This window comes from Rhinopithecus roxellana, chromosome 2 (genome assembly GCF_007565055.1).
Source record: "Rhinopithecus roxellana isolate Shanxi Qingling chromosome 2, ASM756505v1, whole genome shotgun sequence".
NCBI lineage: Eukaryota > Metazoa > Chordata > Mammalia > Primates > Cercopithecidae > Rhinopithecus > Rhinopithecus roxellana.
In genome coordinates this window covers 46,026,659-46,049,386 of record NC_044550.1, presented here as the reverse complement: position 1 = coordinate 46,049,386, position 22,728 = coordinate 46,026,659, and the positions used below count along the sequence as shown (strand labels likewise).

The 22,728-nt window shown below is 35.9% G+C and overlaps 1 protein-coding gene across 3 annotated transcripts in view; it reads right to left on the bottom strand.

Moving 5' to 3' along the window:
- The window catches only part of STIM2 (stromal interaction molecule 2), a 170,061-nt gene that overhangs the window by 110,536 nt on the left and 36,797 nt on the right, over positions 1-22,728 (bottom strand). For all 3 annotated transcript variants that reach the window (XM_030917586.1, XM_010368900.2, XM_030917592.1), the window contains exon 2: positions 586-716. In XM_030917586.1, the coding sequence (XP_030773446.1) occupies positions 586-716 (131 nt within the window). The remainder of the gene's footprint in view (positions 1-585; positions 717-22,728) is intronic.

Sequence of the window (22,728 nt, the reverse complement as noted above, 5' to 3'; positions counted from 1 at the left end):
AAACACTTGCACATGGGAACCTGCCTTCTTAGACACTAGCTGCCATGCTGTAATAAAGTCTGGGCTAGGCTCCTGAATGATGAGAGGTAACATAGAAAGAGATTATGCAGAATAAGAGGCTGTCTTAGATACTCCAGCCCCAACAGAGCTCCCAAGAGAATGCAATTTCCATAGTGACCTCAGCCCATATCTAAGGGAAAAGAAAAACTGCCCAGCTGGGCCCAGTGATCCCACAGAATCAGGAGAAATAATAAACTGTTGTCATTTTAAGCCACTAAATTTGGAGTGGTTTGTAAAGCAACAATAGATAAAATACAGTCAGAATAGGATACATGTTTGAGAAATACAATAACATGAGACTGAAAATTTTTATAAAACTGGGTAGACTTATATCCAAATGGGGAGAAAAACAGAAAAATCATGTAAATGTTTATAAAGGGTAAAATTAACACATAAAAAGAAAAACTAAAGATGTTGAAGAAGAACGCAATGAGCCACATGAGGAAAGAGAAAATTGAAGACTAGAAACAGAAATGCAGTCATTCTGTTCTAAGACAATAGCAGGGAAAACATTTTTCCACCTACTTCATCACTTTCCTCTACTTCAATTCCACCATCTTTGTCATCATCCATTTGTTTATGTATTGTTTGAAGAGCTTCCAGACTAAATTTGTCTTCTTCTGTAAAGCATGGTGGACTCAGTGACATGCAAGGATCTGAAAGAGAACAAAGGGCAATTACTAACTTGCCATGCCAAAACAAAGGCTATAGTTAGAGAGTATAATTTAAAAGAAAACCAACAGAACTAAACTTCAGACTAAGTTAAACTAAGAGACTTCAAAACGTCTAGCAGAATATTCTTCACATCAAAAGTATAATATATGAACACAACTGACTAAAAATAAATAATCCAATTTAATTAACATTAGGCAACTACAACCAGGAGTTATGCCAGTACTAACTTCAGGTTATCTAAAATATCTACATCTTTAACCATTTCTTCTTATCCAACCTGAATATTTACTAATCATGATTTACTAATCATTCCCCCCACCAAAAAAAGATGTTCTCCCTCCATTAAAAAAACAAGAAACACTAAAAATCACAGAATACAAAGTGCTATTTTTGCACAATCCAGTTTAATCAAAATGAGTCCTAGAAAATATCACCAATAAAAAAGGAATGGAAATGTAGAATAGTCACATGACCCTTTTGTTTTCATTTTTCTATTTAAGATAATCTAAGAGTCTACCCATATAGCTTTTTTCAAAATACATATGTTCCTAGGTTCAACTACAACAACAACAAACAAATGAAAAAGACTAACCAGATTTTTAAAAATCTTGTTCTTCCTGTTATCTTTAATATACACTTACTGGTCAACCCTTTCCCTATGGAGTATATGTGAATCCTCACATTCAGGTTGTCAAAAATTAAGTTGGAAAGCATGAAACATTTTTCAATGGCTTAAAATCAGACTGCTAGAAATTACTTCCTGTGCATATAACTAGCAAACAACCTATATACAATGGGAAAGTATTGCCAAAGCTTCACTTACACCCAATCTGGCTGACTGGTGGACTGACAAAATTCTAGGAACTTACTTCTCTTCTACTAAATCACTACAATAATATTCCTTTAAAATGTCATCAGAACCACATATATTTTCAGAAGTAGTACGGCCTTAAAGTTGAAAGTGGTTAGCGTAAGAGAGGGGTTAGCCATAGCTTAGTTATCTCATCAATAGTTAGCCTATCATCTGGCCCTACTATTAATTACCTGTCATCAGTTAATTGTGGACAAATCACTTGTTTTTGTGTCTTAGTTGCCTCATCCCTAAAATAAGGGAAGTAGAGATGCTTACTAAGATCTATTGTAGCTACAAGGGCCTAAGAATACCTAATTCTGTGCTTAGGGGGAAAAAAGCTGGGAGAAGAGAAGCCAATATTTGAGGCCCACAGATAATTTTATTTTCTAAGAAAAAAAAATTCAAACTGACATTACCTAACATGTTCCAATCACAGCTGAAAAAAATATTTTGGTGATTTAACATTTTTAATAGTTTTAATTCAAAATCTAATTTTAATTTATTTAGTCTTGGAAGGGAAGTAAACAGAAGAGAAAGGAAACTATAAAAGTAGGAAATGCAATTATAAGTTCTGTGTGATATATGAATATGTTTACATACAAATATTTAAAACGTCAGTTAAGATTTGCTAAAATTCAAGAACTTAGAGGCATAATGGTCAATTATGATCCCTAATTCACAAAACAATCAAGACCCTGATATGTCCATAAATTTGAATTTAATTGCAATTATTTAAAAGATGCAAAATAGAAGATAAGATCTCAGGTACCAAAATGACATATAGTGTAAAGATCTGTATATAATATGTAATTGCCTCCAGCAGAACTATTTTTTACACATAGTTTAATCTGCTAAAAAAAAAAAAAACAGTGAAGGTGTTCACTGCAACTGGTATATAAGGAAAGTGCCAGCATCTCTTACTCTGATTAAACAGGTTACTGTTGTGAAAGTCTCTAACAGGAGTCAACAGTGAGGACTGTATAACCATAGGAAGCTTTAAGAGAAATTAGGAGCAACATGATTTGAAAAAGTCATATGAAAATAAAATTGGTAATTATTTACTCAGATAGGCATATTTCATAAACACTAGCTAATCTACTAAAATACCCTCTCAAGTCTACTTCAAGATGTTAATACTTCTCCATGAAGTCTTTCATAAACACTATTTCCTAGTGATCACTTCCTTCTCTGCACTCCATTCAATCCACTCAACAACTATCTAATGAGCACCTACCACCTGTCAGGCACCAGAAATAGCACGGTGAACACAACAGACAAAAATCTTCACAAAACGTATGTTTTACTGGGGACTATGAACCTAACAAGATAAATAAGTAAAAGGTATAGGCATGTTAGTAGTGATAAACAGTTAAGGAGAAAATGAAAAGCAGATATGAAATGTTAAAGGATTTGAAGTTTTCCATTATATCTTCATTTTCTAATCACTCTACCTAAGTCCTCACTTAATGCTGTACTTGATTAAGCTTTAACTGCCTTATGTGTCATTTTTGTCCATACAACTAAGATTATGAACAGGGCAGGGACCATGTTTCTCCACTTCTCACATAATACCCATTTTAGCTGAACATATTTTAAGCCTCTGATAAATTGTTACTTCATTTATTAACTAAATCACAAACTTCTAGGCTTCTATCCTGTGCAAGGCATTAGGAATTAAAGAGATAAGAGAGTATCCATACTCAAAAAAGCTCACAGTTTAGTGAGAAGGAAGACATGTAGACTACTACAATATATTATGCTAGGTAAAAGTTTTCTAGAGGTAAACTTGAAGAATTTTAAATCATCTGTAGTTGATGACCTTGAGAAGAGCGAACAGCACGCCTAGAAGCAGCATCATACATTCAGTGACATAAAAGAAAAAAAAAACATAAAACATTCAGAAAAATGTAAGTGGTTTAACATGTCTGTAGTACAGAGATACCAACATACAGAAAACAGAAGATCAGGTAGAGATGCTAAAAGGCCAGATCTCCAAAAGCTCTGTTTTTCATACTAGGATATTTGGATTTTTTTCCTAAAAATACTGAGAAGTTATTAATGGATTTCAAGTAGGGGAATAACACAATCAGATTCATTTAAAATCTGGTGACAAGGGAATGGGATGATGGCAATTCACCAGATCCCTCTGGTGACAATGGAATAGGATGGTGGCAAGACTGAGAGACACAGCTGACAGTCAGCCTGGCAGCACTCAACAGACCATGCCTCTAAGGAACAGAAACGGTAGATGATGAGACCACTCTAGGGTTTGGTGTTTTGCCAAGTTGGAGCAGCAGAGGAAAGACAGGAGTTGAAGTTATGGCAACAGTGATCCATATCTTCACATGAAATTTTATTTCCTTTAAAGTATGACTCAAGGCTATTACAAATCTAATTTAGAATAGCTGTGAATTCTGAACTCTATTACCTGTTCTAATGTCTCTTTTCATTTTTAGTTATTTACCTTCTAGGTTAATTCAGCACATGTGATCAGTTTAACTCAAATTAGCTGGCCTATATTTATTTTAAAATATTCAACTTGCCAAAAAAGGTTTGTGCCTAAAATTATAATGGTTTCAAAGGCAACTGCTACTAATATTGTTCCCCTTTGCTTATATTTTAGATACTTTAGCTACCCCAAATGCCCCAGTGGACATCAGGTACTCCATACTAGTACATCTTCCTCATCTAAACAGAATTCACTCACTAATTTAAACATGATATGGAATGCCTATAATATGTCAGGCTCTGTGGTTGGTGCTGGGCACACAAGGCAACAACTAAGACAAATGTTCTCCCCTCAGTGCCCTCACCTTGTGTTAAATGCAACATGGTGTGATATAGCTTTTGAGTATTATATGCTAATATATTATATTGTTAACAGCAGCCCTTTGCGCTGAGGGAAAAGGAACCAGTTGCAACAGAATGAGACCTAACCCAAGTCAGTTATCAACACCATTATTAAATTCCACCTTGTTTTCCTGTAACTAGAGCCAAATGCTCAGTATGGTTCTACAGAAATAAAGTAAAATGAATCAAAGTTATTTCACCCATTAAGAAATATCTACTACAGGCTGGGCACAGTGGCTCACGCCTGTAATCCCAGCAATTTGGGAAGCTGAGGCAGGCGGATCACCTGAGATCAGGAGTTCGTGACCAGCCTGGACAACATGGCGAAACCCCGTCTCTACGAAAAATACAAAAACTAGCCGGGCATAGTGGCACGCTCCTGTAGTCCCAGCTACTTGGGAGGCTGAGGCAGGAGAATTGCTTGAACTTCGGAGGCAGAGGTTGCAGTCAGCCAAGATCATGCCACTGCACTCCATCCTTGGTAACAGAGTGAGACTCCGTCTCAAAAAATATATATAAATAAAAAATAAAAAAGGAAGAAAATTATCTACTACATTCTAGAAACCAATACTATTTTATCTTCATAATTTATTCCCTGCAACCCTGTATGGGGCAGATAATATCTCTATTTTCCAGATAAGGAAATAAGACTCATGAGTAACTTGCTTAAGATCACACTACTAGGCCGGGCGCGGTGGCTCAAGCCTGTAATCCCAACACTTTGGGAGGCCGAGACGGGCGGATCACGAGGTCAGGAGATCGAGACCATCCTGGCTAACACAGTGAAACCCCGTCTCTACTAAAAATACAAAAACTAGCCGGGCGAGGTGGCGGGCGCCTGTAGTCCCAGCTACTCGGGAGGCTGAGGCAGGAAAATGGCGTAAACCTGGGAGGCGGAGCTTGCAGTGAGCTGAGATTCGGCCACTGCACTCCAGTGTGGGCAACAGAGCGAGACACCGCCTCAAAAAAAAAAAAAAAAAAAAATCACACTACTAGAAACAACAACTGGGATTCTAAGTATTCACAACTCCAAATCCATGTCCAAGTGTCAGTATAACGAACATAAATGGGTCAGTGTCACCAGCATCAGAGAATTAAGTATCGCTATCACAGATATTGCCAGGACTTGGCTGAAGAGCTGACTGCACCAAGAAGCATAAATGTGCCCCGTGGAAGCAGATCATGAGACACTTGTGGAATAATGCTCACAATCTAGAATACGTATCTATACGTCCTGCCTTGCTTTTCCTTTAGATAATCTATCTCCACTTCAATTCACACTCCCCTTGAACAAACCATTATATTAAGTATATTATATTGTATCATAACTTTTGTATCATAACATAAACTTAACTATTGTATCATAACATAAACTTGATTGAGAACATGCATTGTATTAATTTTTTATTATCAGTATCTACCACAGTGACATATTTGTTGAATGGTTTAAGTATATGTAAATATTAGAAGTCAAATGAATTAGCTTCTAAATACAATTCATTTATGTAGCAAATATCTAAATGGCAGAGTCTAGGGTACCTTTTGTGTACCCAGGCAAAAATAAATGAAATTAAAGACGGCAGATGCAATGACAGATATACAAATACACAATGGTGGCAAAACTAAGGGAATAGTCACGTCTACATGCACAGCAAGAAAGGCTTCAAAGAGAAAGTGACATTTACATTGATTCTTGAAAGATGTGCAAGTGTTCTCTAGGAAGACAGGTATAGGCAAGAGCATAAGTTAATGATTATTATATAACAAAAGTCATAGTGATAACTATCAATATGGAGCATCATGGTATTTATATTGAATAAAATATACATATATAAAAATTAAGTGTTATACATTTCACTTTCCCTACAAAGTAGGCATTATTCCCATCTAATTAGATAATTAACAGAAAAAGTATAAGCGAAGGCCAGATTATGGAGGGATCTACAGATTATCCTAAAGGAGAAAAAAACGTTAATAAATCATTCACTGAAAGCCCTAACTTGCAGTTTCCTCCACGTGCAAAGCTCTTTCTCTCAGATATATCCATGGTTGGTTAACTCCTTTCATTCCAACTTAAACGATCCTCCTCAGAGGCCATCTTATTTCCCTAAGATAGCCTTCTCCTTCGCTCTTTCTACTTGTTTTTCTTAACAGCGCTTTACCACAGGACAGTATATGAGCTGATTCATTTGCTAACTAACTCTCCCACCATAATGCAACCATGAGATCACAGGCTTTGTTCTGATCATTCCTCTTTGCCCAGTGCCTACACCAGCATTGGCACACAGTAAGTGCTCAAAATACATTTGTTTACTAAATTACTTACCTAACTGGACTCTCAATATAAATATATCTGTTTACTAAATTACTTACCTAATTGGATTTCCAAAATGTTTGAAAGAAAAAAAACTTTTCAAGAAATAATTTGGCTGATTAGAAAAGCAGGATGGAGAAATTAACAAAACTCATCTTTTAACACTGAATTTAAACCTAAGTAGTTAGTAGAAATCTAATAACATTACTATTCTGCTTAAAACTATTCAGAACTCCCCAGACCTAAAGTAAATTCTATTCACTGTCAAATATTATTGTTTAAATACTTACTGAACAAAATATGCAACATATCATGCAAAAATAACCAAGGGGAAACTTTAAAATATTTAAGACAGTCAGTCCTTAAGGCTCTTATACTCTAGTAACAAAGTGAAAACTCCATGAAGTCAAAAATAAAACCTGTTTTATTGATTACTATACAATATTATAATGTATAGTTACTATATATAGTATAATCCTATATTACTATATATAATTACTACTGTTATACATCTTATATGTAAATTACTATTGTATGTTACCAAATCTAATACATAATTTGCCTGACTTTTACATGTAAGCAATTGCATTTTCAGTGACCTTATGAAACTGAATTTTGGTAATTGGAGAAAACGGGAAAACAAGAATAAACACAAACAGGAAATAAGATGAGCTCTGGAACCCACAATAATCACAGACTGGCTAGCAGGCTAGTTCTCAACTGAGAGTGGTAAGGCCTCCTCCCTGCTCACTCACCCACTGTCAGCTGCTACTGGTGGTCAATGGCGGGGGTGTTGTGGAGGGCAAGAACACTGAGTTAACTGCCATGCCCAAGCCTGACAAGTCCCACGCAACAAAGAACTGTCTTCTGTTATACCAACAGTACTCCCCAATGGAAAGAAGAAACACTGGCAAAAGACAGGTGGAGCAGCAATCAAAGGTGAATGTGTCAGTTTCATTTTTAATCTACAGCATATGTTTGCTACCAAAGAATGCCTATCACAACAGTCTAGGCAGGAAGTAATAAATATAAACTACAGAAATGATAGTGGGGATAGAAGGAAAAGATCATACTGAAGTGAGAACTAGATATGTTAAGAGAAAACAGACAAATACGACTGGCATTTCAGGCCTAAAAGTCATCCTAGATAAAACAAAGGTACATTTTCACCTATCTGGCTGAGCCACACCAAACACAGAAATACAAATTGCATCAAATGCTATTCTCTTTGCCTTCACTAGAGGAACAAATATGCCATATTCTATACTTTGTCATCATAGTCGATATATGGGGGAAATACAGTTCAGAAATTTTAAAAAGCAAGAGCTTAAGAAAGAAATCAAGCTGAAAAAAGTGAAGTCTTCAGAGCTAGGTTCCCTCCTGAAATATTATTTAAGTCGGCAAATTTCACGCAGAAAAGAACAACTAAGAAGGGGAGCCAGGTGACTCAATCACAAACCAAGGACTGCAGCCTGCTAACAGTGTTTAACAGCACATGTTGCCAAGAACTTGGCTTACCACGCTGGCAGCTATTTAATGAATCTCATGCTTAGGATTTTCTTAATTACTACCGGTAAGAGAACTTCTTAAATAAGTATTGTTTGTATTTAGTACTTCCACTAATCACTCATGCATTTATCAAATCAAATACTTCAGTACTTCTAATATTCAATATGAGTATTTTCAGAGTAAATTCTCTAGAAAATTTTCAGGTGTCATTTTTCAATATACCAAAGACCTGATTCAAACTCAAAAGGAGAGTGAATAATGTCTTCCTTCTCTTCTGATACCCTCTCTAGGGCAAAGTCTATTTCATATTCCTAGTATTCCCTTATATTTCCAGTATCTAGCATACTACAAACACCTAGCACATAATAGGATTAATGGTTATTTCTCCAAAAAAAGTAATGCATAAATAACAAAAGTTGCTGCATATTTTTTCAGAGAAAAATGAGTTTCAGCCTTTTATACATGTTACCTGTTACATGATGATAGGCATTCAAAAAATACTAACATTTATTGAGAGCATATATTACATGCCAGAACAACAAATGAGAAAGGGAAAGTTGTAACTGGATTAGGTATACTAAATGCTATACCAGGAATGCTATAAAAATGCAGGCAAAGGACTCTACATAATCTCTGATACCTATTCAAACTTCTGAAAAGTTCAACAATTAAAGGAGAAAGACCTTACCAACAGAAGGCTGAGAAACCATTGCAGATGTTCTATAATTATGGCTTAAGTACTATTCTGAACAGAAAATACAGACCTTTGGTGAAAACGCCTTCTGACTGATGGCTGCCTCTTAGAACTCTGATCTCTGTAATCACTCACTTTGCATAAAAAGTACCTGCTAATTTACCTGGACCCTAACAAAAACAGTTTCCCCTGATTGTTAGCTAAAAGTTCCCCTAAATAATTGCTAACTTCATCTATACCTTTCAAATGTTTTATTTCATTTATTTTATTTTAATTTATTTATTTATTTTGAAACAGTCTCGCTCTGTTACCCGGGCTGGAGTGCAGTGGCGCGATCCCGGCTCATTGCAACCTATACCTCCTGGGTTCAAGCGATTCTCCTGCCTCAGCCTCCTGAGTACCTGGGACTAGAGGCACCCACCACCACGCCCGGCTCATTTTTGTATTTTTAGTGAAGACGAGGTTTCACCATGTTGGCCAGGCTGGTCTCAAACTCCTGACCTCAGGTGATCGGCCCACCTCGGCCTCTCAAAGTGCTGGGATTACAGGCGAGAGCCACTGCACCCAGCCCCAAATGTTTTAAATAGACTATCATACAAAACTCAATTCCTTAGGTCCCTTCCCACTTTCCAGAGACATTTAAAAAGTTATCATATTCTGATTATTTCATTCCTACCTATTTCCCCTTCTGTACCCCACCACGCCACCACCAAGCAACTTAAATTCCTGCTAATCTCAGAGCCTTTCTAAAAGTGGGAACCAGAAGGCAATGCCTCTGCCTCAACAGCTGTCTTATTAATATGCAATTCATTTACTAACGCACTCCTCTATCCAAAAAGTATCTACACTTACATTCATGGTTAACCAATATGTTCCTTCGGTGTATCTAAATAAACCAGTAGGTGTATTCATACAGCTGTATTTATCTCTATATTCACTGACAGCTATCTAATTAGTTTTATTTTAGTTTAGTTTGTTTTTTTGTTTTTGGTTTTTGTTTGTTTTTTGAGACACAGTCTCACTCCATCACCCAGGCCGGAGTGCAGGGGCATGATCTCAGCTCACTGCAACCTCTGCCTCCGGGGTTCAGGCAATTCTCCTGCCACAGCCTCCCAAGTAACTGGAATTACAGGTGCTCACCAACGTGCTCAGATAATTTTTGTATTTTTAGTAGAGATGGGATTTCACCAAGTTTGGCTAGGCTGGTCTTGAACTCCTGACCACAAGTGATCCACTCAAAGTGCTGGAATTACAAGTGTGAGCCACCAAGCCCAGCCAGACAGTTTTCTAATTTTCTCCACTGTTTTATACTATAAATTCCTAGAAAACAATAATGTTTCTACATGTAACATTGTAGTATCTGTCATATCTTAGAAAATAGTTGACTAGGTGCAAAAAAAAGAAAGTAAACAGGTGCATGCAAATTTCTTGACTCCTGGTTTCCAGGGATGCTATTGAAAATTTAATGAAAAATATCTTAAGCAAAAGATTTGGGTGCACACATATATAGAATCGCAGAAGGAATTCCCAACTTCTCTCCAAAGATCAGAAAAATCTCATTGACTTACACAAGTGAAACCAAAGTGACCAAAATAATCAAGAACCAGGATTCCAAGCAGCACTGGCCCTTTTGAGACCCTATCTCATGCTACTAACATTTTCACTAACAATGTTATAAGCACAGAGAAGTGAAAGAGCTTTGCTTATTTGTATTTATGTTGTGTTGTTTTCGAGGGCAGAATATGGTAATTCCAAGCTACAACTACAACACTATGAATGCACGCGGTGCTACTGAATTGTACGCTCAAAAATGGTTAAAATGATCTATTTTATGTTATGTATATTTTGCCACAATAAAAGCTACAACCAAACACAAGCTACAGTGAACAAAGATGATTAATACTATCTTAACTATATCAACACTAGAGAAATAAAGAGAATATTGTCGTTAGTTCCAGGCACTGATTCAAGTGCAATACATTGTTTTACTTCCCTCTCAGTACAAGAACTTTTAACAACAATCATGCAAAATAAAATATGTACCACAATTTTACAGATGAGAAAGGTAGAAAGGTCTATAGAGAAAAACATAACTTTCAATACATTCTCACCCTGCCACTTACATATAACTTCGGGAAAGTTATAACAACTTTGCCTTAATTTCCTCACCTGTAGAATTGAAATAATAGCACCCTTGCAAGGCTATTGTTAGACATGACATGTCTATGTATAAAACACCTAACAGAGTATGGCACATATTTGTAACTCAAGAGATAACTAAATACTATCATGGAAAGAGAGTAGCAAGGTGCCTACAGTAATTAGTTAATAAATGACACAGTCGGAATTCAACGCTTAGTCTCCTGAAATCTAAGTCTAGCTTTCTGTTATATTACTGTTACCTTAACAGCTATCAAAAATATATTTTATTTTCCTAAGAGACAAGGTCTCACTCTGTTGCCAACGCTGAAGCAAAGCGGTGCAATCAAAGCTCACTGCAACCTCAAATGCCTGGGCTCAAGCAATCCTCGTGCCTCAGTTTCCCGAAGTGCTGGGATTACAGGCATGAGCCACCATGCCTGGCCCAAAAATATCATTCTTTCATTTAGAATGAAAATGAGACTTTGTTCTAAATCTTTTGACGGATTCCAAAACCAAATATAGTCTAAAATGCAAAGAGAGAGGATAAAAGCAGCAACAGAGCATTTACCGTATTACATATAACAATGACTGTGGCCACGTATAGTGACTCACGCCTCTAATCCCAACACGTTGGGAGGCTGAGACGGGTGGATCACTTGAGGTCAGGAGTTCGAGATCAGCCTGGTCAACATGGTGAAACTCTGTCTCTACTAAAAATACAAAAATGAGCTGGGCATGGTAGCATGTGCCTGTAATCCTAGCTACTTGGGAGGCTGAGGCTGGAGAGTCGCTTGAACCCAAGAGGCGGAGGTTGCAGTGAGCTGAGATCAGACCATTGCATTCCAGGCTGGGTGACAGCAAGACACTATCTCAAAACAAACAAACAAAATGACTGGGTGCTTTACTTGATTATCTAATTCAAATGCCATGTTAGTCTCAGACTACCACTTCTCATGATGACTAAACCAAGGTTCTCATAGGAAAAGTAATTTGCCCAAGGTTAAACACCTGGTTAACTGTTTTGCTGAAATTCAGCCCAGGTCTGTCCAAATCCAAAGAACTCTATCTTTCCCTGTATCTTACAACCTGTCAAGAAAAAGGTTTTCTAGTTTTAAAAATACCCAAAAAAGAATATTCTGAAAGTAAATTCCAAAACAGGAACTCTAAAAGCAGGTTCATTAAAGCTATCACTTCCTAGAAGTATAACCTCCAAAGCACTCTTTTTCAAAAAGGAAATGCTCATTTAAGACCTAAGTGTTGCTATGTGTTCATTGGATTTTTTTTTTGAACAATTATTTTAGAAAGTTCTTAATGTTTCTAAGTGAAAACATTTCCAACTAAGAAGCAGAGTCCCACCAATTTGGTCTCAGCAACAAAAATGGGTAATTCTCCTTCCATGTACTGTTCCAAACTAACAGATTTACAAAGCTATGCTACAATCATAAGGGAAGAGGGGAGAACCAGACATATGTGCACTATGCCAATGGCACAGCAAGTGAAATGAGGCCAGACCAGGGACTTGATGTTCAGTGATATTTGTAAATTAAGTATTTTTAAGTGGGGAACTGCTTATACAACATGTAAAGAAACAACCAACTAATTCCTTTTCTCATGAATAAACCTCCAAAAATAGAAAGTCTGTTTTGTTTTTGTTTTGTTTTGTTTTGTTTTGTTTTGTTTGGGGAGAGGGAAGTCTTACAAAAATCCTTCCACATTAAAGTTACGATAATTTAGCTTCCAACACACAGGGCTCTAAAGTAATGAACAGTTGCAAAGTGTACTGAAATCTTCATTGATAATTAAAACATCAAAGCAGAAAACATAATTGTGTCTCTCAATGTTAAAAAAACTATCTTCCGAGTTTTTTTTTTTTAATAGCCTCTTTAAGACATCCAAAAGCAAGAGAGAGAAAATGGAGACTTCAGTACTTGTTAACAGCCTGCAAAAAGCCTCATGCAAAAGCTGAATCAGGCAAAGCATCTGTTTAATAGTTTATGAGAGAAGTTACAGCTAACTCTTAAGATCACTAACTTCATTCTTCACTACGGTTCTTTCTACCTATCCTTTTTCACATGATTTTTTCACACCATATAGTTCTAACTATATGTTCTAAGCACTACATAGTTCTAAGTATTTACCTCAACTCTTCCATGATAATGATTTAGGAACTCACTCTCTCTCAACACCAAGTTTTACTGAAAATAACACTAAAAATAATGAAATAATTGAATTAATACATTAAAATATATGCATATAAGTTAATACTGCGCTTCCTAGTCAAAAAATTCTCCTTAGGAAGATATCCGCACTTACTCCAACAACTCAGCCACTACCCCAAATGCCTGACACTCATTAAATACCCAAAACAATTACACCAACACCAAAGGACATGCAATGTTTTCTACATATTCTTTTTATTTTATTTTTTTTTTTTTGAGACTGAGTCTCATTCTGTCGCCCAGGCTGGAGTGCGGTGGCACAATCTCGGCTCACTGCAAGCTCCGCCTCCCAGGTTCATGCCATTCTCCTGCCTCAGCCTGCCGAGTAGCTGGGACTACAGGCACCCATGCCCAGCTAATTTTTTTGTATTTTTAGTAGAGAAGGGGTTTCACTGCATATTCTTAATAATAGCATAATTTCTTACATTTAGTGTGCCTTTAAACTTTGGAAACTGCTCAGGCAATCAATCTACAGAATATCATTTCCAGTCCAAATGAGGTATCACGTGCTAAGAAAGAAAAAAAGATATTCTCATGTGTTCCATAAACTATAAAATAAATTCCAATTCATTAGCCCTCAAATTTACTTTCATTTTACATTTTTTGGAATATACTATTAATATCTTAAATTTCTTTGAGATGACACTGCATCTTCATTATGGTCACACTAGCCCAACCATTATATCACCTATTGCTGAAACATTGCAATAGCTTTAAAAAAAAAAAAAATTACTTGGGGTTCATGGATACATCAGCAGGTTTGTTAATACCGGTAAACTGTGGGTCACAGGGGTTTGGTGTGCAGATTAGCATAATACCCAGGTAATAAGCAAAGCACCCAATAGGTGGTTTTTCAATCTTCACCTTCCTCCCACCCTCCACCCTCAAGTTGACCCAATGTCTGTTGTTCCCTTCTTTGTGTCCATGTGTACTCAGTGTTTAGCTTCCACTTATAAGTGAGAACATACAGTATTTGGTTTCCTGTGTCTGCATTAGTTCGCTTAGGATAACAGCCTCCAGCTCTACCCATGTTGCAGCATGACATGATCTTGTTGTTCTTATGGCTGCACAGTATTCTATAATCTTAATTTTTAAAAAATAATGACCTAAAACTAACTTCATAAGTTTCTGGATTAAAGATATAAAACTGGCTATATATATATATTTTTTTAATGTCTATATATTTATGTATATATATGTGTGTGTATCTATGTATACACACACACATAAATAGCCAACTAAACCAGTTATTAACAGTTAAACACAAGAACAATATAATTTAAGACACAGTAATGCCTTTTATCTCATACATTTTCCAAAATGCTACTTTCTCAGTGTAAACTAAAAGTAATGCAAGTTTTTGATGTACATGTTCTGTTCAGTTCAACTATATTCCCACCTAGAATACTACCTGGCACATAGCACTCAGTAAGTATTTACAGAATAAATAAATCAGTATAGAAATGTAATACATGGCCATGGATTTAGCTGATTTATATTTTTCTGTGTTAATTACGCTACAAAATTTTCTCTTTTTATAAGGAACAATCAACAAAACATGACCAAGACTGTAAGAAAGGACTAAGCACGTCAGTTGACAGCAACTCCATTCCTAAAATTGGTCAGGCCAAAATTGGTCAGGCCAATAATCTTTCTCGATTATTCTTCTCACACACATCCATCCAACTTCAGGAAATCTGGCTCTATCTTCAAAATATTATCCAGACTCTACCCTTTTCTAAGGCACCAACATCTCTTGCATAGATTTCTGTCCCTCACCTTTTGATGTGCTTTCTTGCTTCCTTTCACAGCTTAATCCACGGCCACTCATAATCACTCCCCTACAAACACCCTCGACTTTCTTGCCCTTCTCTGATTTCATCATACTTGGTTAGCAAAGCCATAACCTGATTAAATCTAATTCTTCAACTACTCGGTATCTCAATACGGCTAATCATGATGCTTTAAATTAATAACCACAGGCCATAACTGCACCCTTAATGCTGCCAGCCAAACATACCCTAACTCCCTGGTCTATTCACTCTCCCACTCGACTTCATACCTTCTGGATCCTCAACTCCAATGCCTCCTTCCTGTCCTTATTCACAGTGAAGACTTTGCTTCCTATACTTCACTGAAAGAAAATATTTTTCATGAAGCTATTTGAAGAGAACTTCCATAAACTCCTACAACCCACTCAACCACCTTCCATTGTCTATACTTTCAAACTGTATCTCTGCCCACTGACACAAATAAATTATCCAAGTTTCTATATAATGCCAATCCCTACACTTGTAAACTCAATCTCTTAGCCCCTCAAGGGCAGTGCTCCAGTAATTAATTCATCCTTTACATTTTTCTCACAGCGAATTGTTGCCATTGGCATATAAACATGCTGGGCTTTTGCTCCTATCCTTTGGGGAAAAAAAAAATGCAAAACACTCTCAACCCCACTTCACTACTTCTCCATTTCTTTCTTCTCTTTGCAGAAAATCTTAAAACCATTCCCACTGACTGTCTCCAATTTTTCTGCCCCCTTTCTCTCTTAAAATCCACTCGTCAGGTCTCTGCTCTCACCACTCCACCAAAACAGGCCTGGTCAAGATCACCTATAACCTCAACATTACTAAATCCAATGGACAATCTCATTTCTCATGTTATTGTGCCTATGAGTAAGTATTTACCACAGTTGATCATTTTCTTCCTCATTTAATTTCCAGGAGAGCACACTACCCTTGTTCTCCTCCTTACTGACTGCTCCTTCTCAGTCACCTCTAACAAAGGCCATGAGAAAACTTTTGGGAATGGTAATTATGCTCATTATACTGACCATGGTGATGGCTTCATGAGTACATACATATATTAACACTTAGCAAATTGTACACTTTAAGTATGAACCATTTACTGTATGTCAATTATACTTGAAAAAAATGTTTAAAAAACAAAACAAACAAAAAACCTGCTGGCCTGTACATGCCATTCCTAGTCTCCAAGACTGCTCAGAGATCATGAAAACAGAATTATTAAAGTTGTTTTTAGACCCTAAGATTAAAAAACATCCCAGCCACTGAGAACAGTTAGCTCCTTTCTCATCCAATTATCTCTCAATAACGTGGCTCTACCATTTTCAATTAAACAATTATTTTCCTAACAAAAGAGAGAATCGGATGGTATCGAATTTGACATTCTTTTTGTCATCTATTATCATGACAGGATCAGAAATAACCTTCTGCCTTCTTTGTTTTTTCTCCAAACCTAACATCTGAAAACATCTTTTATTATTCTTAGTATTCTTTGCAGGCCTCAGCTGAGCTAGCATTTAGTATTACAAAGACAACTGTCAAGAGATTTGTGCCATTTTCTTATTTATTATAAGTTATATATCCTCTTTTCTATCTTTTTATAATTTTATGCTCTGTCTCAATTAACATTTACCTGTACCAGGTACTTCAATAAATGTAATTAAGAAACAAATAAATAAGTAAAAGAGTACTTGAAGCATATAGAAATAACTAGTTCATTAAAATATTTTGCAAAAATCAAGTACATTTATGCACATGTGTATACACAAAACTGTTGAGCTAGTGAGACCTCATGGAAATCAAATGTCCAAGGAGCCTCTCTGCTTACAACTCCAAGCACTTAACAGAACTCATTAGCAATAAGAGATGCAAGGAGACACAGGTTGGACAGTGTCAGATTTGTATTTTGTAACAAATATTCATACAGTTAAGAGTGTGGATTTAAGGATAACAGACTAGAGGTATGGGGCCAAGTTATTTTATTATCCCAAGCAATAAAAGTCTAAACTAAGGCTGTACTAATGAGGTAAGGCCAAAAAAAAAATTTTTTTTACAAGGTGCATTTCACTAATTCGTAGAACTCTCACTAGTTCCACTACAGTATGCAGCCTTCATAATACAGATATGTCACCAAGCAGGAAAAGATCTTATTCATTATCAAGCATAAAGACAGCTACCATTTACCATTTCCCTTTGTATTTTGTAATATTAGAGAAAGACACACCTAGGTATTTAAACTAAATTTCTGAATGATTAGATACTAAAAACTAAACACATACTATCACAAACTTTTATTTTTGGCCCCATAAATAACAGGAAGTGTGTTCTTACAATCCAAGAAAACTCCACCTGCCACATGGCAGACTGGAACTCGGCAATAACTCCACTCCAGCTCAGGACATGAGGAAAGGACAAAATGCAGTGTGGCATCAAATGGAGAGAAATGGCCCTTGGAGGACACACTGTCAAAAGACTGACAATTACTGCATTCTTCCTGTAAGAACTCAAATCAGTAATTTCTAAGAAAAGATTTTGAATGATCTAGAATGAAAGAAGTCATTCATAAAACAGTGCTGATCATCTTAAAGTAATATTAGCTTTGCTTCCTCAACTGCTGTTACTGTGTAGGTCCTATACTGAAAAGTCTTATTCCATTATTACATAGTCCAGGTATAAATTTACCTTCCATCTAGAGACATGGCTTTGTCAAGAAAGATGTGATTTCTCTCCTAAATGTAGCTATACTCTTAACACTTAGGATTAAAGTTCTCTGCAGATCAGTAATTTGAAGGTAATCACAAGACTAGGACAATCTTCTAAACACAAACATTTAGCTCTTACTATTTCTGACAGGGAGAGAAAATAAGTGAGAACAACATCTGCATATTGTCTAATTATTAAAAGCTCAAAGCCAGTTCCCTCCTCTCCATCTCTCTACCACTTCCCTAAGAAACAACCTCACTCCTTCTCCTGAAGTGTTACTGTAATGGTCTCCCTATCTCTAGCACCACCACACTACATGGTATTTCCCCTTTACAGCTATCATATCTCTTCAGAATATGAATCTGGTCACATCACCACTTCTGTTGAAACCCTTCAGTGCCTCCCATTCCCCCGAAAAGAATAAAGACCAACCTCCACAGCATGAAATACAGGCACACTGTGATCCCTGAAGAATCACTTCGCCATTGATTCACTCTATAAAGTCATCCTGACCTTCCTAACAGATGTTTCCTACTCTGCACTCTTAATAACATTTTATGCATAACTATTACAGTTGCAAGTAACTGTTTACCTATCAACCCATATCCTCCTCCAAATAATCAGTCTCTCAAAGAGATAAGCAGAATTTCACAAAGACCACGAAGTCTGGAGTCAGACCTAAACTCAAATCTCAATTCCACTATTTTTTTTTTTTTTTTTTTTTTTTTTTTTTTTTTACCAAGCACAAATAAGTATTTGTTTTATTTAACACTTAGGCAGAACATTTTTCACTATACATCCATATAATGCACACTACTAAAAAAGTGCAAAATATTCATCATAAACAAGAGGAAAGTGAATACCACAATGGTTGCATCACTCAACTAGGTAATCTTGCTCTCGTTAACAAAAACACAACTTTTTCTGAAAGTTTTTTGGATGTTAACAGCTGTTCAACATCTTCTTCCATCTAATTCTTTCTGAACTCAATTCCACTATTTACTAAGGACGTAATCTTCGGCCAACTTCTTCACATCTTTGGATCTTAGCTTCCTCCACCGCAAAATTAGCATAAAATATTCACCCTCATGGGTTCCTGTGAATAATTTTTAAAATAAAGAACAATAAATAGTTCTAGAAAACCATAGACTTAATATAGCTAACAACATCTGTAAGGCCCAAAAAGGAACATTTATTTAAAGGACAAACTCTTCTCTGCGGCAGACACAAGTTATACCTTTGCAATGAGGATATATGTAATAAATGTATTTAAAAGAAAATGTTCTGATTTTCAAAGGAAAAAAGTCACAAGCCTGTTAAACAGCTAAACCAGCATTACATCTTCCCTTCAGCTTCAAGTCAATAAAAGTATAATGAATTTAATGTTTGTTGAATTCTCATAGGAATTAGTATTTAAACAGAAAGAACATAGCCTCAGTTCCTAGAAATTTTTTATCCAAAACACTTGACAAATTTAGCATTTGATGGTGTTACCTCCAAAAAAAAAACTACAAGTGTGATGAAAATTACCTAAGTAAAATTTTTCAAAACTTACTGAAAATGTGAAAAACATATTTTCTACAAAGCCACACAGACAAGTACGCTTGGGATTTTAAAACTGTTTCTGCAAACTTGAGCCCCTCCTTGTAGCGTGTCCTAGGTGTATCCCCATCACTCAGGCAGCAAACATCCTGGAGAGGAAATGCAAAAAGGGAAGGAAAGAGGAAATTCTTAAATGAGATCAGACACAGACCAGAGGACAAGGATCAGCAACTGAAATATGTGTTGTGCCTTTTGAAGGGTGTGGGGAGAAAAGACAATGCTGGAGGGAAGAGGGGGCTGTAGTCCGGGATTTCCTTTTCCTGCTCTTGGCTTCAGTAAGCTACAGCAGTGACAGAGAGGAATGAAGTCCCCTTCCAGGGGATAAGACACTACAAACACTGTGCAATATATTGAGCCTTCAATGCTGAGATAATAATAAACCCTTCCATTTGTAGTATCGACTTCAGGAATTTGAAGAAAATATTAATTTTCCAGAGTACACCTGGAGAAAATAAGGAATTAAGTAGAAAAACTGGATTCCAAGAAACTATCTCTAACAATTAGTTTGAAAGTTTCACGCCAATTATAAATTAAGATTTTACTAAAATTATACTGAATCGTTTTTAAAGTAAAAGTTCAACTGAATTTCTAGTACAAAGCCATGCTGTAACCACACAGGACTTTACTTCTTACTGTATTAGATGAATTTTAATCCCTGAAAAGTGTAACAAGGCTCCCTTTGTCTAGATTCTGAGCATGAAAAAAATTCAATAATTACTTTGACAGCAGTTTTAATTACTAGTAACTTAAGAAACGAAAGTCTTAAAATTCCTCTTTCCCCCTAATGTCATGTATACTTCTCTACTACACTCTTGAGGATAATACACTCAATTATGTACCTGGAAAAGCCAAAGCTTCTCTCAATTACCTCGTATTTCATCTGAGGAAAGGCAAAACCACAAAAGCCCACTGCTTTGGAAAGCAGGAAGCCTGGGTTGCAAGGTCAGTTTTGTACACTAACTACTTAGAGATAACCTTGGGCGTTTCTCTAGCTTCTGTGGTTTCTATTTCCTATAAACTGGAGGGACTCACACAGATTTCAAAGGCTCCTTCTACTCCCTCTCTTTGAACATTTGCCTACATTCACTAATTTCAAAACCTTCTGTTTATGGTTAATAAAGGACGTCTCAGTTTATCCTCATGAAAACTATATGAAATAGATACTTGTTTTACAAATGCAAAATGTGAGGCCCAGAAAATAAGAGACATACTCAAGACAGTAATGGCAAGCCAGAAGTAGAACCTAGCTCAAAAGCCCTTCAAAGGAATTCCTTAAAAATTCATTATTCAAAAATCTTACAAATGTGAAAAGCTTAAAACACAAATCTAAACAATTGTATGAAAGTAATATACAGCACAAAGTCTATTTTTAAAATGTAATTTTATTCAATATGCTAAATAATTGCTTACAGACAAATTGTATGTAGCATGTACCTCAAAAAATAGACACAAAACAGATCAATTCAAACTACTCAGGAAAAAGTGTTCATCAGTGACTGAATTTTTCACTTACAACTACCAGCTCTGTCATCAAAGAAAGATGCTTTAACCATCTAGGAATTTCTCCCACAAAGAAACTTCTAAACCTTGATTGTTTCATTAGTGAGTTCTAACAAAAATCAAGGAAAGAAGAATTCCACTCTTAGACAAACTCTTCCAGAGATTAGAAAGAAAAACCTTACTTAAAAAGGTAGTGAAACACTTACACCAAAACCAACGGAACAGTATTAGACATGAAAATTATAAAGCCAGCCTCACTCATGAACATAAATGTAAAGCTCTAAAAATAATTGTAAATTAAATGTAACCACAAAAAGGATAATAATACATCAAGACAGCTGAGCTCATTCCAGGGACAGAAGATAGGTTTAACATTAGAAAATAATTTAACATAATTCACATTAACAGGTTAAAGGTAGAAAACTCATTTATTCGTGGGAATAGATGTAAAACTATAGTCCATAAAATTAAACATTAATGCTTGGTAAAATGTATAGAAATATAAAGGAATACCTTAATCTTGATAATCTATAGCAAACCACACTCATTAGTGAGGAACAAGAGAAGGGTTTTATTATCTTCATTTCTATTCCAACATTTACTAGGTTTCTCTTCTACTACAGTAAGAAAAAAAAGACATCCAAGGTATAAAGACTTGGGATTTAAAAAAAAAAAAAAAAAAAACTGTCATTTGCAGAGGAATAATCTAGAAATAAAATTAACAAGAATTTAGAAAGATTGCTAAATTTTTTAAATGTGTAAAAACTGTATTTCCAAATGCCTGCAGACAGAAAATGAATTTTAATGTCATCAAAACGCACCAAATGCCTTTTTAAAAATTCACAAATTGAAAATGATACACAAAGAAAATGAAAGGAAAAATATCCCATTGGTGTCTTCTGTAGATTGCTAGGATGTCAACTCATTACTCTGAAAATTGATACATAAGGGTGAAAAAAATGAGCATTTCTCCTGCCTTTTCTTTATCAACTGTATTTCATGAAAACCAAAATACTGATCAAAGTTCTTGACAGTCCAGCTAACAAATACAGAATAAATCAGAAAATCACTATTTTGCAACACCAAATATGTTGGATCTAGGCAACAATCATCAATAGTGATGATGAGATGAAAGACTAATAGAAAACCACAGCCACTACATGAAGGATTAATAAAAACTTTTTAAATGGAGGAATGGAGTTGACAATACCAGAACTCACTGATCAAACTTAGCAATTCAAAAAGTGGGAAAACCAAACATTATGTGACTCCTGATGTAATATAACAGGAAGTACATAGTACTTCTATGAGGTATTCTTGTCTAAAACTTAAGCCCAAATCTAACCAAGCTGCTAAATCTTACTATCAGTTTAGAGGAAATGAGATAGAACAACAAATTAAATGACAAATAAGGAAGGAATCAGCCAAAGCCAAATTAGTCCAGAACACAAATCAATTGCCTCAGGAAAAAAGAAGTGCTATCTGAAAAGTGAACATAAGTAAATGCAATCAATCTTATGTGAATTCTTATTTCCATCAATCATTTTTAAAAATACATATTTGGGACCAAGCACAGTGACTAATGTCTATAATCCCAGCACTTTGGGACGCCAAGGTGGGCAGACAGCTTTAGCCCAAGAATTCAAGACCAGCCTGGGCAACACAGAGAAACCTCGTCTCTACAAAAATTTCTATAAAAATTAGTCAGGCATGGTGGTGCACCTATGGTCCCAGCTATTTGGGAGGTTGAAGTAGAAAGACAGCTTGACCCCAGAAGGTCAAGGCTACAGTGAGCCGTATTCACA